The following is a 16326-nucleotide window of genomic DNA, read 5'->3' on the forward strand; positions in this document are numbered from 1 at the left end:
TGTGACCCTGTTGATCTCAACATGCATACTACCTCCTTTTCTAATCATGAAACACAAATCTGAACAATATGCCTCAATTCTAAAAGCCAGAAATAAGATCATAATATGGCCAGCATTAGAGAATGAAAACAAGCAGTACTGGCCTTATGGAAAACCCCTGAGAATCATATGTAAGATGCTGTCTAAGATCTTTGAAAGAACATTCAGAAATACTATATTTGCACAATGTTTTCTTGTTGCAGAAGCTGGGATGTTTGGAAGGTATTTCTTTTCAACAACAAATACAGTTACAACTTAAGCTATTTTCTCAAGCAATCTGTTTGATTTGTATTTATACAGTGTTTTGAAGACTTTTCTCCATGATCCTCTGGTAGAGTGGAGTAAACCAGTGAAAGGCAATACAAAAGCCCAAGTGAATGAAACCGGAGAAATTGTCAATGAAAAGGTCGGTTGTAAAACCAAACTGAAAACTTAAGGGCAGACATGAATGTTAGTTCACATCATCTGCCAAAATATTTTAAAATTCTGTGCAATGAAATTTCAAATGTGATAGGTCAGTAAATTATGCAAGTGAAAGGGTTTGTGGAAACAATTTATAAGAATTTCTCATAAGGTGCGCACATGTGAAGCTCATATTAGACATAATGCGCCCTTTGTCATTCAGGTTTCCTGAAATATAGTGCTTGACTCTCATTGCATAGTCATATCTATAGTTTAGAAATATAACTCTGATGAAAACTATAACCTTCTGAGGCGTATTTTATGGCTACTTGTCTCGGGGGATTAAACAGTAACTTATTTGATCTCTTGAAAAGGCGAAGAAGAGTTTTTTAAAAAAATTGAGTGTGGCCTATTCTTCAGTGTGTGTTTATCAAAAATAAATATATATTTCTCAAATGATATGAAGAAAGCATATTATGGTAACCAGCTTACAGTGTGGGTCTGGCTCCCCTGGATTCCCAGACACTGGTAACGTGTCTCTGTTGCACGCATCCCCCACGTTCACCCGGCTTGCTGTTACGTGGAAGGGGAAATGTAGCTGCTGCCACTGATTTAATTTTACTGCATTAATACCATCCTGTATCACCTGTCTAATATATGACAATTGTTTGCTTCTTTTTCAGGCCAAGACCCATGTACTGGATATAGATCAACGACTGCAGGGTGTGATTAAAAACAGGAATAGGGTAAAAGGCCTGCCTTTATCGATTGAAGGGCACGTTCACCATCTCATTCAAGATGCAACTGATGAAAATTTGCTGTGCCAGATGTATCTTGGCTGGGCTCCATACATGTAAAATGCTGCCGTTTACAAGTGATCCTTTAACAGTTTTGTAAAAAGGCTTTAAAAAAACAGAAACTGAAAGATTTTCTGTACTTTCTACCTTGTTAATGTTTGCCAATGCAAGGCCCTGTTTAAGTTTCAATGTTTGTGCATCTTTGGTACAGAAATGTAATATAAACAATGAAAGTAATATTTATGTATGTAAAAAGCCATTTGTAAAAATTATTGTAGAGTTGGAATCATTATTTTAAAATTTTGCATATAGACCATTTACTAAAAGATGTCTCAGATTTTTATGTACAGAATTATCACGATCAAACTTTGAGATTATCATTATTGTTTTAGTACTATTAATGTTAAGAATTATTTCAGTCACAGAGCACGACGCAGAGAGCCCCTTTAAGAACATGCAGTGCATCAGTTCCATTTCACATCTAAAAATTGCTTCTGGAAGTCCCCCAACTTCCACGGAATGTTTTTATTTCATTAGACTTCTATTCTGCATCTTGGCCATAGGTTTCAGAGGTGGCTTCCAAATGCGATACACAGAGTCACATAATAAACAGTAGCATTAAAAAAAACTCTGTGAATCAAATCTATACATAACAAATAGCATATAACTAATTAAGTATAGCGCATACACACAAACAAAACAATCCTTCCCTCCATACACAAATGCCGCCACAAAAACCAGATGCTCAAGTAAACGTTTTGGCTTGATACCTAAAACTCAAAAGGCCATGCATCAGGTGAACAGCTTTGGAGGTGGAATTGCTACAGAAAAGGCCTAGATGTGAGTAGGTACCTTCCTCCCCTCTGACAGTAAATATGCTTGAAGTATGGTTTCCATAGAAGAGCTTAATTCTTGGGCAGGTTCATACAGGAATAGTAGAAATATGTAGGAAGTTATTCTATGTTTAAATTCTTAAACTAAACTATAAAACCTAGCTCATGGACATCCCATTCCTATAAATACCATTTTAGTATTCCATGCCTTATTAATGAGGTAGGTTCATTGGCATCTGACCAAAGGAAAATTGCCTGTCTGCTATATCTTTTAATGGTGGCTCAGTTGCAGAACTCAGTATGTAAAGTGTTTTCATGGAAAATGCACAAACATCACCCATTAATATCTGTAGATCAAGCTGCTCCGCAGCAGGGCCTTTCAAACTTGGTGATCCTGGCTCCTGGACTCTTCCCATGACTGAAAAGAAATGCTGTATTGTCAGTGCTTCGTGTACAATACTGGATCCACTCAATGTAAAGTTAAGCACAGCTATGAGTTTTTGCCAGGATTATTAAGCTCATTCATTTAAACCGATTTAATGTTGCCTTTTTAAAGAAGAAATGCCGCAAATGTAGTACAGTACTAAGTCCTATTCATTTCAGTGGGAGCTCTAAATATGGATAGGTTTACAGCCAGTGTAAAACTCCTTGGATGTGAACAAGTATCTCTAGCGTGATTGCTGGCAGTATACTGCTTGGGGGTAAATAAGTTAAACAGCTGAGATTGTATTCAAAGAAAGGTACTCATCTTAAATCTACTGTGCTGTCTAAAATAGTAGCTTCTCGCTCAGAGGGAGAAGGGCATCTTCATTATGGGTGTTTCCTTTTCCTCTTATCTCGGGAGGCAGGAACCAAATATTTAAATTTTTCTGACCTCTGAGGGTAAACGCCCCCTTGTGACCAGTTCTATTTCCTGCCTTGAACGGGAGAGCAGCCTTCTAGCAGCTCTCTGCTACAGAAATAATAGAGAAACCTTAACCTTACTTATTAGACCTAAAAATATTCTTATTTTAACAAACCTAAACTTAACCTAACTAATCTACTACTCAATTCTATTTACTGTCTTAATTTTCTGCCTATTCTCAGAAGGGTCTTTTCCCGCCAAAAAAATAATAATAATAATTTTAAAAAATGGCGGATCGGCATCAGGACAGCTATATAGCGCCTGCCAATTTAGACCCTAGCCTGCTAGTGGCCTTACCACTACAATTAGATGAACCCTTGGACAGTCACTCTGGTGGCCTGAGGACCAAAACTCAAAAGGGAAAGGCAAAAGCGGCAAGAACGGCGCAGGCAAGTACAAACGGCTTGCCTCGACCGCTAACAAGCACGCCAAATGCCTGCTGCAAAACGCACGCTGCTCTGCCGCGCCTGAAAGACGCGACTGCCAGATCGCAACAGAAAGCGGCCGGGAGAAAACAGCGGCGGTAGCCGCTCCTCCCACGCAGCACGAACGGGGGAAATGAAGGAGGCTGGCGGCTCGCCTTTTTGCCTCGCCCGCCGTGCTCCGTCCTTAGGCGGCTCGCCTATTGTTATTCAAGGACGGGAAGCAGCGGGAAGCAGCCAGGAGAACACAGCGGCTATAGCCACTTCTCCCACACTGCACAAACGGGGAAAATGAAGGAGGCTGGCGGCTCGCCTTTTTGCCTCGCAATGCTCCGTCCTCAGGCGGCTCGCCTATTATTATTCAAGGACGGGAAGCATCAACGGAGACATCGACTGCCGGTAAGGTGACTTCGCCCCCCCCCCCTCATAGATGCAGCCTGTTTTACTCCTGTAAGAGCAGAGCTCTCCGCCCTGATTAAAAACGCCTTCTCAGATGGCTTAAGGGCAGTACAACCTCCTTATCCTGCCCCATCCATACAGGGATCGTAGGGATCACACCCTCCAGCACCACAAACAGTAATCTGATTGCTAAAAGGGCAGAATATCAGCCAAAGCAGGGGAACGGCTGTGGCTCAGTGGCAGAGCGTCGGATTGGCATGCAGAGGGCCAATTCTGGTAGTAGGTGATGTGGAAGACCTCTGTCTGAGATCCTGGTGAGCCGATCACCAGTCCAAGTAGTACCAAGAGAGTACGTGCTGGCCAGCCTAAGCAGCGCTGAAAGCTAATTCACGTTCACAAAATTGCCAATTGGTACCCAGACTGTCTATAGTATTTAACGCAGAAGATTTCCTTCTGCATTGGCATAAAAACCTAGCTACTCTTGATCTCTCAGAGGACTCAGAGTGGGAGAAAAGACTCCAGATAGGTTTGTGCCAGCGCTTGATTATTTCTAACTCTGTTGAAAGCAGAGCGGGAGAAACCAATGGCACCCATACAATGCTCCACAGCCTCTAGGAAGCCTTTATATTTGGTTTATCGGTGCTTCTAAAATTCTAAAAGTGCCTTCAGTAGAATCACCTGTCACTGCCTTCACTCCTTCAACCTTGTTACATGGCCTTGCCATGATTAGGGACCCTACAGATAGGAAGGCAGAGTTAGCAGGCATAAATGCTCAGAGGCCTTGGCACTCACTATCAAGCGCTTCTATCACATCTGCCCTAGTATACAGAGCGGCAATAATTTGGACTAGGAAGTTATATCAACTTTTTCCACAGGAAGAAAGAAACGCCTTTACAGGAGTACCCATGTTTTTTGAGAGTGGTATTCTTTCTAACTGATTCGAACTTCGATACCATGCCATATGCAGCTAGGACACTAGCCGCAGCATCAGATGCCAGAAGGGCATCCATGTTTTTTTTTTAGAGTGGTATCCTTCCAGCTGATTCTACCTTAGATACCATGTCATCCATGTTTTCGAGAGTCGTATTCTTTCTAGCTGATTCCTCCTTAGATAACATGTCATATGCAGCTAGAACACTAGCCACAGCCTCAGCTGCCAGAAAGGCTCTCTGGGTACGCCCCTGGCAAGCGGAGTATATAGATCAAAATTGGTTATTATGGGCTTCCTGTATCAGGGAAAGACCTTGCTTGGAGACAATTTGGTCCCCATATCAGTGGAGACCAAAGACAAGTTTCTACGCAAGGAATCCAAGGGATCACTCCCTCTATGTCCTTTCGTGCATACCACATACTTCAAAGATACAGACCTGATCAACCTAGAAACCACCGGAACCAGAATCGCAGCTCCTTTAGTAAAGGAGGACGATTCAATAAATCTCCAAAATCCTCCACCTTCCAGGGCAATAAAGGGGATAAACCCGACCGCCCAACCAAACAGTGACGCCAGCCACCAGTCAGTGGAAGGCAGGCTCAGCCTATTACACCGTCAGCGGTCACCTCCCAACCAGGCCTCTGGGTCACAAACATCTCACAAGGCTATCAGAGTTTTTCTTACACTCCTTCACATCGACTAGTAATATCTCCAACATTCCCCCCCCCCCAAAAAAAATCCATAGAACTTCAGAGGCCTCTTAGACATCAAGGCGATGGAGCCAGTCTCACCATTAGAGCATACATTGGGAGTCTATTCAGTATTCTTTACTGTTCCCAACAAAGGTGGCGGATGGAAAGCCATCCTAGACCTCAAGTTTCTGAACAGATTATTCCATTAAAGCGCTTCAGGATGGAGACACTAAAGTCAGTCACACAGGTCCTCAGGGAAAAGCATTTTCTTACATTCTAATACACCCGGCACATTGTTGTTTCCTTCGGTTCCCGTACAAGGGACACCTCTTCCAATTCAGGGCCTTACGATTCGGGTTATCATCGCCCCTCCTCGAGTATTCACCAAAGTTCTGGACACACCAGTCACATCTCTGCGCAAGGAGGGCGTGAGAATGCACCCTTCTCAGACAACATTCTGATAGCAGAGCATAGATCATTCAGAGAGAGTTCTGAAGAGGTTAACAGAACACGGGTCATAATCAACTTCAGAAAGACCCACTTAGTTCCATCCCAACGATTGAGAGAGATGGGGGATGGACATAGACACACTGACAAACTCCTTATACCTTCCAGTGGACAAAACTCCACAACATTTCATCTCTAGCAAAGAAAGCGATTAATTCCCGGTCGCCTTCTCTAATGTCCCTGACCAAACTGAAGGGTCACATGTCTGCATGCATTCCCGCAGTTCAAGGGGCACGCTTACGAGCAAGACCTCTTCAATGGTTCTTAAGGCCGTACCAAAGAGACATACCAAGGAAGAAGTGACAGAAATCTCATCCTGACCGAGGAAGTCAGATCAAGACTAGTATGATGGTTTCAGTCTCAGAATTTGACGAAAGGAAGTTGGTATCTCCGTCCAACACCAATTCAAATCTTCACGGACGCGTGTCTATCAGGTTGGGAAGCCACACTCAAGGGACAATGGCTCAAGCAACATGGACCATCAAGAACAGAATCTTCAAATCAGTGCCCTAGAAATCAGGACGATCCTCAGAAGCGACTACATTTTTCCTTGGGCCGAGTCCAACCTCTCATCAAAATCAGCAGAACATATTCAGGGCACAGTCAACATACAAGCAGACTGGCTCAGCAGACAGGACATCAGCGAGGCAGAATGGTCTCTACATCCAGAGGTCTTTCAACTTATTACTCAGAGATTCGGCACGCCACAGATTCATCTGTTTGCATCCAGCATCATCCACCAGCTGCCAAGGTACTATTCCATGTACCGTCAACAGGGGGCGGAACAAATGGACCTCTTAATGTCACCAGGGCCACACGACCTACTGTACGGGTTTCCCCCCTCCCTCCAAGGGTATTGAGAAAGGTACGACTTCAAAAAGCATCAGTCAGATTCATAGCTCCATATTGGCTGCGACGACCGTGGTTCCCATCTATAATTCAGATGTCCATACAGAACCATTGGAGACTTCCAGACAGACAAGATCTCCTTCTACAAGACCCAATATGCCATCCCAATCCAGGGTGGTACAAACTGACCGCATGGGCACTGAAAGGAGATGACTTATAGCCCTAGGTTATAGCCCGGTGGCCGTCACTACCATATTGACAACAAGGAAGCCATCAGGAGGGACAGAGCTTAGGGCTAGCTACCTGCACTCTACAAAGGCAACTGGCATCTATAGCTACCATAGTACCCAAGGTATCTGGATACCGCTTAACCAAACACCATCACATAAAAGCCTTTTTAAGGGGCGTCAGTTATTTAGCTCCTCCTGTTAGACACAGGTTCACAACTAGAGCCTGCACACAGCTTTGACAGCACTCACACAACTACCATTCGAACCAATCACTGAGATAGGACAAAATGTAGCTGCAAGTTTCACAGGGAGCAGGACATAGTGCTTACATCTTCTGCACTAACCCCAAGAATCCTAAGGAGAAGGCCTGGCACTAGCTAGACCTAAGAAGGGCACTACCTGTTTACATTTATCTTACTAAAATTATTAGGAACTCTGACTCCTTATTCGTTCATATCTCACCACCTGACAAGGGCAAGCATATGTCCAAGGCATCCATTAGTAGGACCATCACCATATACATAACACAGGCTTATAGAATAAGTAACCTACCTGTTCCTGCGGGCGTTACTGCCCACTTGGGAAGAAGTGCGGCTACTTCAGCAGCCTTCGACTGCCGTGCTTTATGGAAGAGATATGTAAGGCCGCAACTTGGTCCTCGGTGTCCACATTTGTGAGACACTACAAATTAGATCTATACTTGTCAGCAGATGCCGCCTTAGGCAGACAAGTACTGCAAAGTATACTTCAGGACATCTAACCCTCCCAAGGGCGGGGGACAGCTCTTGTATGTCCCATAATGAAAATGCCCTTCTCCCTCTGAGCGAGAAAGAGCCTTGGCTACTTACCGTGAAGGCTTCTTCTGCTCAGAGGGACGAAGGGCATCTTGCCCACCCAGATGTCAGTAAAATATAAATAAAACAAATAAAATAAAATTACAGGTAATCATGGTTACATCTAACTTCCAGTTGACATTCAATTCAAGTTAAACGCTGTTTGTTGGTTCATGACTTATAGTTATCCTAAAGGTTCATCGTGAATGTTTATTAGGAACTTATTTCTTGTATAGAATTATAACTAACATGTTTCTTCAGTCTATCTTAAATATATAAGGCTCGGAAAGTCTTTAACTGATCACAAGGGGGCGTTTACCCTCAGAGGTCAGAAAAATTTAAATATTTGGTTCCTGCCTCCCGAGATAAGAGGAAAAGGAAACACCCATAATGAAGATGCCCTTCGTCCCTCTGAGCAGAAGAAGCCTTCACGGTAAGTAGCCAAGGCTCTTTTTCTGTGGCACTAATTTTTAAGGCAGGTTTTGTCAGTTTTTCTCAGCAGTACATCCCTGAGATCAAATATTGACAGCTAATTTTATCAAGGGTGTGCACTTAAAAGCTAACTATATTTATTCTGGCATCTGAAGAAGTGAGCTCTGACTCCCGAAAGGTCATGTTGAAATAAATGTTAGCCTTTAAGGTGCTGCTGGACTTCGGTTTTATTTTGATTTTAATCAATGTCTATATAAACAGATAAGCTATATAAATATAGAGGCTTACAAACTAATTAATGATGTGAAGAAAATGAAGTGTGAGAATTTTTTTCTGCCTCACTGCTACACTTCATCCATAATGAACTTGATTGGCAGAGGTTCAGAACAGCGAAAGGAAGTACTACATTTATTTGTTTTTTTATAGTCTACCTTATAAGAGCCAGCATGGTATAGTGATTAAGAGCGGCAGCATCTAATCTGGAGAACCAGGTTTGATTCCCCACTCCACTTGAAGCCTGCTCGGTGACTTTGAGCCGGTCACAGTTCTCTCAGAACTCTCTAAGTTCACCCAGAGGCAGGCAATGGCAAATCACCTCCGAACATCTCTTGCCTTGAAAACCCTACAGAGTCGCTATAAGTCAGCTGTGACTTGATGGCACTTTACAAATACACGCACACACAAAAGTCTACCTTTCTCACAGGGACTCAAGGCCCATTACATTTAGTGAGTCAGTACAATCAACAAAATGGGACATTCAGTAACCAATGTGTTAGGATTTCAGAAATCTGGAATCCCCAGAAAGAACTGAAGCATAGCATAAGTAAACATGACACATTCAGCGCAGTACGAACATTATTACGTAATAAAATCCTACTTACAGCAAGCTGTACACAACAGTATAGACAACAGTCCCTAATCATTTATCCAAGTAAATTTGAAAACTATTTTTTACAGTGCAACTATATTACCTGCACAGAAAAGCCTTTTAGATAATTCAGTCTTGCATAGTTTGCAGAAAGCCAGAAGAGCAGAAACTTTCTTGACTTTCTTGGGCAGGCTATTCCACAAGGTGGGAGCCACAATGGAGAAAGCACGTGTACAGGGAGTTGTTGATTTTGCCTATTTGCATGTTGGCACCCACAGAAGGCCCTGCTGACGTGAACCTAGTTGTCATGGTGAGGCACAGGGTGAGAGGCGGTCCCGCAAATAAGAGGCACCAAGGCCATGAAGGGCTTTGCATGTGATACTCAACATCTTAAATTGAGCTGGGTAACAAGTGGGCAGCCAATGGAGTGTCTACAGAATGGGAGTATTATGCATGCTCTGTCTAGCTCCCGATAACAGCCAAGCCTCTGCATTCTGGAGCAGTTGGGGTTTCCAAATTAATTTTGAAGGGAGACCAATGTACATTGCATTATAGTAATCTAGTCTCAGTCTTACTGTGGCATGGATCACATCATGTGCTGCATAATTAATTTATTGAATAAACTGGTGACCCACTGGTTCCGAAAACTTTAAAGCAGATTAGATTCACACAGGTGAATAGGTCTCTCATTCACCATTAGCAATGAAGGCTAAATAGAACCCTAGTGTTCAGAGGCAGTATACATCTGAATGCCAGTTGGGGGCAGCTGTGAGTGGGTGGCCTTTATTCCCTACAGGTGAGATTCCCAGAAGCATCTAGCTGGCCAATGTGGAAAAAAGGATGTTTGACTGGATAGACCTTTGGCTTGATCCACAATCTTACTGTTTTAATGAAAGCTACAGACCATGTACCTACTTTATCCTCATTTTAACAGAGAGATTAAAAAATATAATTGAGTGATTCCACCGTTTCCAGTAGCATGCTGAAAGATGCAAAGAATGATTGACGTGCAAGGAAAGAAAGGAGGTGGCAGTTTTTCAGCATTGAGAGGAAGGCATTCTGTGCATGCCCAGAAATATTTTTCTTCCAGGTCTCAGCCTGTGCTGAAAACAAACTCTTGTGAAATCTTGGCACAAGCTGAGTAAGTAGCTGTGAAGTCAACAGTAGCAGAGAGAGATTCAAGGGGGGTAGTTGTGTTCATATGTTACGACAAAACCAAAAAGACTTTTGTGCCACCATAAAAAATAACACCATCATCTGGGGATTGGCTAACGTGCCTCCTGTCTGTCCATGGATAGGACCAACTTTTAACATCTCCCTGATTTTCCTTATCCGTCAAGCCTTTATGTTGTTGTGAGCTTTTCTTTTCTTTGGATGAGCAGAAATATTTTAAAGCATTTTTTTTCCAGTCGAGGACTTTTTGAGAGAGGCTGATGTCTCACTTCGATTAATGGGGCTTATTCCTAGATAATTCGGGTCTCATATGTATTTCATTTATAGTGCACTTCAGTATTCTAGCTAGGTCCCTTGGCTGGCAAAGTCTCCGATTCTACTCTCCCCACCCCCCACCATGTCTTATTGTAATCTATCCAGTGTAAATGAAAGTAAAATCTTGCCGGTTTTCCTTTACTATTTTTTACCTAATAAAATATTTTGTATTAATGGTATCAAGGAGCCGAGTGATGTGCTTAGGTCATGGGGTGGGGGTGCAGTCCTTTCCTGGGGCCCACGTTCGTTCTGGGCAGTCCACCGCGAGCTGTCTGTATGCAGCAGGGAGCAGGCCGGGGCTCCCCCACCGACACCTAAACAGCAACCACGTTGCGGAGACACGAAGCGTGCAGTTCCCAGTAGTTCCAGCAGGGGAAAGAATCCCTCCGATCAGCCAGCCTTGGGTGTTTGACGCAGGGTCGGACGCTCTAAGCCTGAGCGACTACTCTATGGCTCCCCGCCGGAAGGAAGTGTTTTGGTTGTGAGGCGAGGTGGTTGTTTTGGATCCGACGCGGCTGGAGCTTGAGCGGGCGGCTGAAGTGAACAGGCAGCAGCGGCGGCGGCCATGGGGGTGCCCAAGTTCTACCGGTGGATCTCGGAGCGGTATCCCTGCCTCAGTCAGGTGCTGAAGGAGCATCAGGTGAGGAGCGGCTGGAGAATTCCGACGGTGGCTGCTGGAGGGGCCGGGTCTGTTTTGCCCAGCCGCGCCTGCCCCCCACCCCCGGGGAGACCCTGCCTGGCTGTGCCTGAGGCTGGGGCAGCGGCTTGACATGTGCAGTACCAAGCGGTTCCGTGTGTGTGACTGACCCGGTTTCGGCGGACACACACGTCCAGGCCGGCGTTTCTGCGTACCTGAGGTTCGCGGGAACACACCCGTCCTTCTTTCTCCCCTTGACTGGGCTGCGCGTTCAGGTCCTTCGTAGCTGTTGACCTGCGAGAAAGGCGGGGGGAGGTAGTTTTGAGCGGAAAAGAGTAAAATAGTAATATATATATATATATATATATATATATATATATATATATATATATATATATATATATATATAGAGTAAATAAAAAAATTTTTTTAAAGGCACCAAATGTCCAGGTGTTTTGAGTAAAATATTTATTTTTTTTGAGCGGAAAATAGTAATGCCTCCCTCGCCGTCTGTCATTCCTGTGTTCCTAATGGCGCTTTCCAGCGGTTGCATTTCTTTTAAAATGCCAGCCGCGAAATGTTGAGAGAAAGTTACTCGGGTCTCCGCGTAACGTTGCAATTTGATTTTAATGTGCTTGGAAGCTAGCAGAAATGAATGGACGAGTTCGCATGGGCAGAACTTGCGTTTTCGCTTTTGTTTCTTTTTCCCAGACGCGTCCCCCTGGATTTGAATAACGGCGCTGTTTTCTCCTCACCAGAATTTCTTCTAATAAAATACATTTGTTTTGCATCTCTCTGTGTGTTTTCTGTTAAACTTGCAAGCACACCAGTTATACAAGGGGTTCGGGTTTTGTAGTTGAGAGGAAGTAGACAGAAAAGACTTTCTAATTCCTTAGCTTGATGATTCAAGTATTTCTTTTCGATTGCCAGAGAGTGTGGCCCTGTTCATGAGTTGCAGTGAACACACATACAGTCTGTTTGCAGGGTACACTTGTTGTTTCTTTATACATTTGTTGGGTAATTCTCACGTTAGTCAGAGCATGTACAGCAAAATGTGTGAGTGAAACAACACACTTCCATGTGCTGGAGCCTGGATTCATTTATAAAACGCATTGGTTCTTATAATTACACATACATACATGCAGGATGTATATACGTTCAGTGTAACATGTGAACAGGGCTTTCCTGTTTTGCTAAATAATCTTATTTGTGATCTACAAGCCTTCACTCGTTCAGCTACTGTGGCCTGCTTGCTATCTTTTGGGTAGCAAATTAAAGCACATAAGTAACAGCTGCTTTAAGTCTATGTAAACTAGCCACTTTTACATTTAAGGTATTGTCATGAGTTCCGTAATCCCACACTTCCCAAAACAGTCGCTGTATTTGGATAGGTATTGTCTGGCAGATTGGCAGGAGTATTATGTCCACTTATTTAGGACAATTCTGAGTAAATAGACATTGAGCTGGGCTGCATGAAGTTAACAGGCTGTAGTTTGCCATTCACGGTTTTGTTTTGTTTTTTTGTAGTTTGCTTTTAATTAAGACCCTGGGTTAAAATAACACAGCTGTGGAATTGCTGGGGAAAACATCAACTTCCATTTAGATTACAACACTGAAATATTTCACTCAGCGTCCAGTTTCTCATTTGTTTCTGTCGTGTGTGTTGTCTGTAGTGTACCATTTTGATTCAAGTAAAGTACAAAGTTTACCATAGTGCAATGTATTTTATTCTGTGATTTTATGCTTTAGCTCATTGAAAATGTTCTTTTAGTTATCACTTTGTTTCTAAGAATTTTTTTAAAGGCATCAAATGTTCAGGTGTTTTGAGTAATCTGTTGAGCATTTAGGTCAATGAAATAATTTCTTTCATTTGTATCCTGATGAGAAGTGTAGTATTTTAGCTTTCTAGCAATGTTGTTCTCTTAAGGGATTTCAGAGGGAGATTAGAGAGGCTGCTGAACTACAACTAATAATGAAGCTCAAGACTATGCATTCTCCTGGATTGAATAGAGATCTGGATTCCTGTCTCATTACCAATGCTAATTTCTCCATGCCTACTAACCCTCTGCATATCACACCTAATCCAATCACGTCAGCTAATGTCATTGTCCTTTATTGGCATAAAATCACTATAGATAACCTGCTAATGTCATTTACTTTTGGCATTTACATTGCCGTTGTGTGTCTAATTGACTTTTATCTACTTAAGGATAGATAGACTCACATAGCTATAGCTGAAGAAGTGAGCTGTTGCTCACAAAAGCGTATACCCTGCCAGAAATTTTGTTAGTCTTTAAGGTGCTACTGGACTCTTGCTCTTTTTTACTCTTGTGAGTTATATTAGGCTGAGGGAGAGAAACTTGATTCAGATGATTCTCCAAAAGGTGGCTTGGATTATTTGAAACAAGCTGTGAGCTTGCACATTCCTTCCTCTGTTCTGTCTCAGTTTCTCTTTCAGTTTCCTTTTCTTACTGTTGACAACAGTTAACCATGCTATTTTAATCTGTTAACTGTTAGTGCTTTTGCTTCAAACCAGGATATCATGGTTTGAAATCTGTTTCTAATACTTGGTAGGCAGGAAAGTACTACAGGTACCTGCAATTTGCCTCATGACTGCTGTAGGGCTTGTGCACCACCCCTCCAAACTCATCTATACAATAAAGTAAGATACGTAGGAGAGCAAGTGGGCTACAGAGAAAGGAGAATAAAATAAGCACACTGTGGCTAGCTTGCTCTGTTCCTAACAACTGCCTAGCTGCTGGGATGAGAGTGTGGAAGCTGCAGAGAAGGGTGGTGGGTTACTGGGGAAGATGGGCCTTTGCTTCCACCCCCAGCTGAGGCCTGAATCTCAGGGAGGCTCACAGCTTACCTATCCTCCAGTTTCTCCAGTGGCAGCTGTTTCAGGATAGGAACCATTGCCAACCTCAAGCAGTACTGGGTAATAGTCTTGCCCACTTTTCCAGAACATGGGGTGGGTGCCGTATTGGGAAATGATCCTCAGAAGAGTCATATGTGGCTTGTGAGCTGCTGCGTATCACTGTTCTAAGTAAATAAATGCTGTTGACACAGCATTGATGGTGATAATGACTGCATTTCACAATCAGTTGTGATAATAGTTAAACATCAAACTGGTAAGCTGTAAATACCAACAGCTGTAGAATTGGAAAGGTCCAAAAGGGTATAAAGCCTGAGGCAGCTTCAGCAAGGCCACCCACTTCCATCTCCCCTTTGACAAAGCTTTGTAGTCCAGACTGCAGAATGCTGTGGTTTGTCGGCTGTGATTGCAGAAAGATCTCCGGGATCCATCCTACTGGGAACTGTCAAACATTCACAGACCCATTTCCCATTCTAATGTAAGACATAATTCTTTATCTAATCCAAAGCATCCCAATAAATGTCTGAAGTTAGGGAGGTTGTTTCACCCAACATGGGTCTAGTTGTGGTATTTCTGTGTGCACTAGAGGAAAGTAGTGAGGTGGGAGGTAGAATATGTTGTAGGGCATTTCCTTTTTCTTGATCCTCTGTGACTTTAGGTGACATGGAGTTGATGTCAGACATTTTTTTGTTGTATATGTTTCTAATCTGCTAGCCACCTTGGCTCTGATGAAGGCAGAAAGATGGGGTATAAATTTTGTAAATAAAAAAGATGGTTGTCAGTTACTGAAACTACTCAAGTGCAGAGGAAGGAAGGAGGAAGTGCTAGTTCTAATTTTGCTCACTGAAACATGTCCAGAATTTTTCTGCTTTGCTTGCTTAGAAGGGTGTGCATGGGCAATAAATGCTAATTCTTTTATTTGTTTTGTTGGCAGTAATTATGTTGGGGGGGGGAATTCAAAATCCTCACAACCATTGTGTTATGTCGCTTTGGGACAGAGGTTTAGGCAGGTACATATAGTGAGGATTTAAGTCGTGTAGATTAGGGAATTAATAAAGGTCCTGTGTGTGCTATGAAAGCATCAGAAACTTATTTATCACATTAGGAGGGTTGTTTCTGAATAACACAAGAATTACAATGAGCAATACTTACGGGCTGTGTTTAACAATACCAGAGGGAGAAAAATGCTATTTTCCAAACATTTATTGTGTTTTTGGCCCTGTCATCATGAGCTCTTCTGAATACCCATAATTAGTAGGTAAAAGAAACAACCTTGACACTTATTTGGGTTATACTTTTATCTCATTTTACTTTTTATCTCTAAACATTCAAAACAAAACATGCTTGCAGAAAGCAAGCTTTTCTGTAAGTTGCAAGCAGGGCTGGGTTTTTTATTACTTGCAAGTTGGCCGTTGATGATAGGAAACCATGAGTTGGAAGCGACTTGACTGCACATAACACACACACAAGTTGAGAAACAGTCACAGACCAGTTTCTTGTGAAACCAGGAACACAACCCAGGTTTATCACTTTACAACTGTTTTGTCCCAGAATAAAGATGGAATGTAGCAGTAAGACAGTTATGTCAAATAGACTATAGAATATAATATTGAACTAGAGATCAACAGGAATTATAATGGATTGGTGTTGCTGTGAATTATAGAGGATGTAACTCTCACTTGACGTTCTAATAACTGTTTATTGTCTTTACATTATTAATGGTGCTAAATGTGTTTGTTAGATTCCAGAATTTGACAACTTGTACCTGGACATGAATGGCATAATTCATCAGTGTTCACACCCTAATGATGATGATGTTCACTTCAGAATCTCTGAAGACAAGATCTTTGCTGATATATTTCACTACTTGGAAGTGCTGTTTCGTATTATTAAGCCAAGAAAGGTTTTCTTTATGGCAGTTGATGGAGTGGCTCCAAGAGCAAAAATGAACCAACAACGTGGCAGGCGCTTTAGGTGCGTGCATTTTTTAAGCTAGTTTCACTGTGCTTCTTAGACTCATTGATTGGTGTCTGTGGAAATTGCAGTGAGATGAGATAGGGCTTCTATCACTTTGTTCTATAAAAATTGCTCCTCTCATATACGTAGGAGCTGTATGATGGGGAAACTCATACTTGCTGAAAATTCCATGTACTTGTTAAAATGTACAGCTTAAGAGCAGGAACGTGAA

At 42.6% G+C, this 16326-nt stretch overlaps 2 protein-coding genes across 2 annotated transcripts in view; both read left to right on the forward strand.

The window, feature by feature from the left end:
* Positions 1-1337, forward strand: part of ATR (ATR serine/threonine kinase) — a 61091-nt gene extending 59754 nt beyond the window's left edge. Inside the window, exons 46-47 of the mRNA XM_056849664.1 lie at positions 340-445; positions 1125-1337. Coding sequence (XP_056705642.1) covers positions 340-445; positions 1125-1298 — 280 coding nt within the window. The 3' untranslated portion in view covers positions 1299-1337. The remainder of the gene's footprint in view (positions 1-339; positions 446-1124) is intronic.
* Positions 1338-11186: 9849 nt separating this feature from the next.
* The window catches only part of XRN1 (5'-3' exoribonuclease 1), a 42672-nt gene continuing 37532 nt past the window's right edge, over positions 11187-16326 (forward strand). The window contains exons 1-2 of the mRNA XM_056849790.1: positions 11187-11266; positions 15880-16112. Of these exons, the coding sequence (XP_056705768.1) occupies positions 11192-11266; positions 15880-16112 (308 nt within the window). The 5' untranslated portion in view covers positions 11187-11191. The remainder of the gene's footprint in view (positions 11267-15879; positions 16113-16326) is intronic.

Source organism: Euleptes europaea, chromosome 5 (assembly GCF_029931775.1).
Source record: "Euleptes europaea isolate rEulEur1 chromosome 5, rEulEur1.hap1, whole genome shotgun sequence".
Classification (NCBI taxonomy): Eukaryota; Metazoa; Chordata; class Lepidosauria; order Squamata; family Sphaerodactylidae; genus Euleptes; species Euleptes europaea.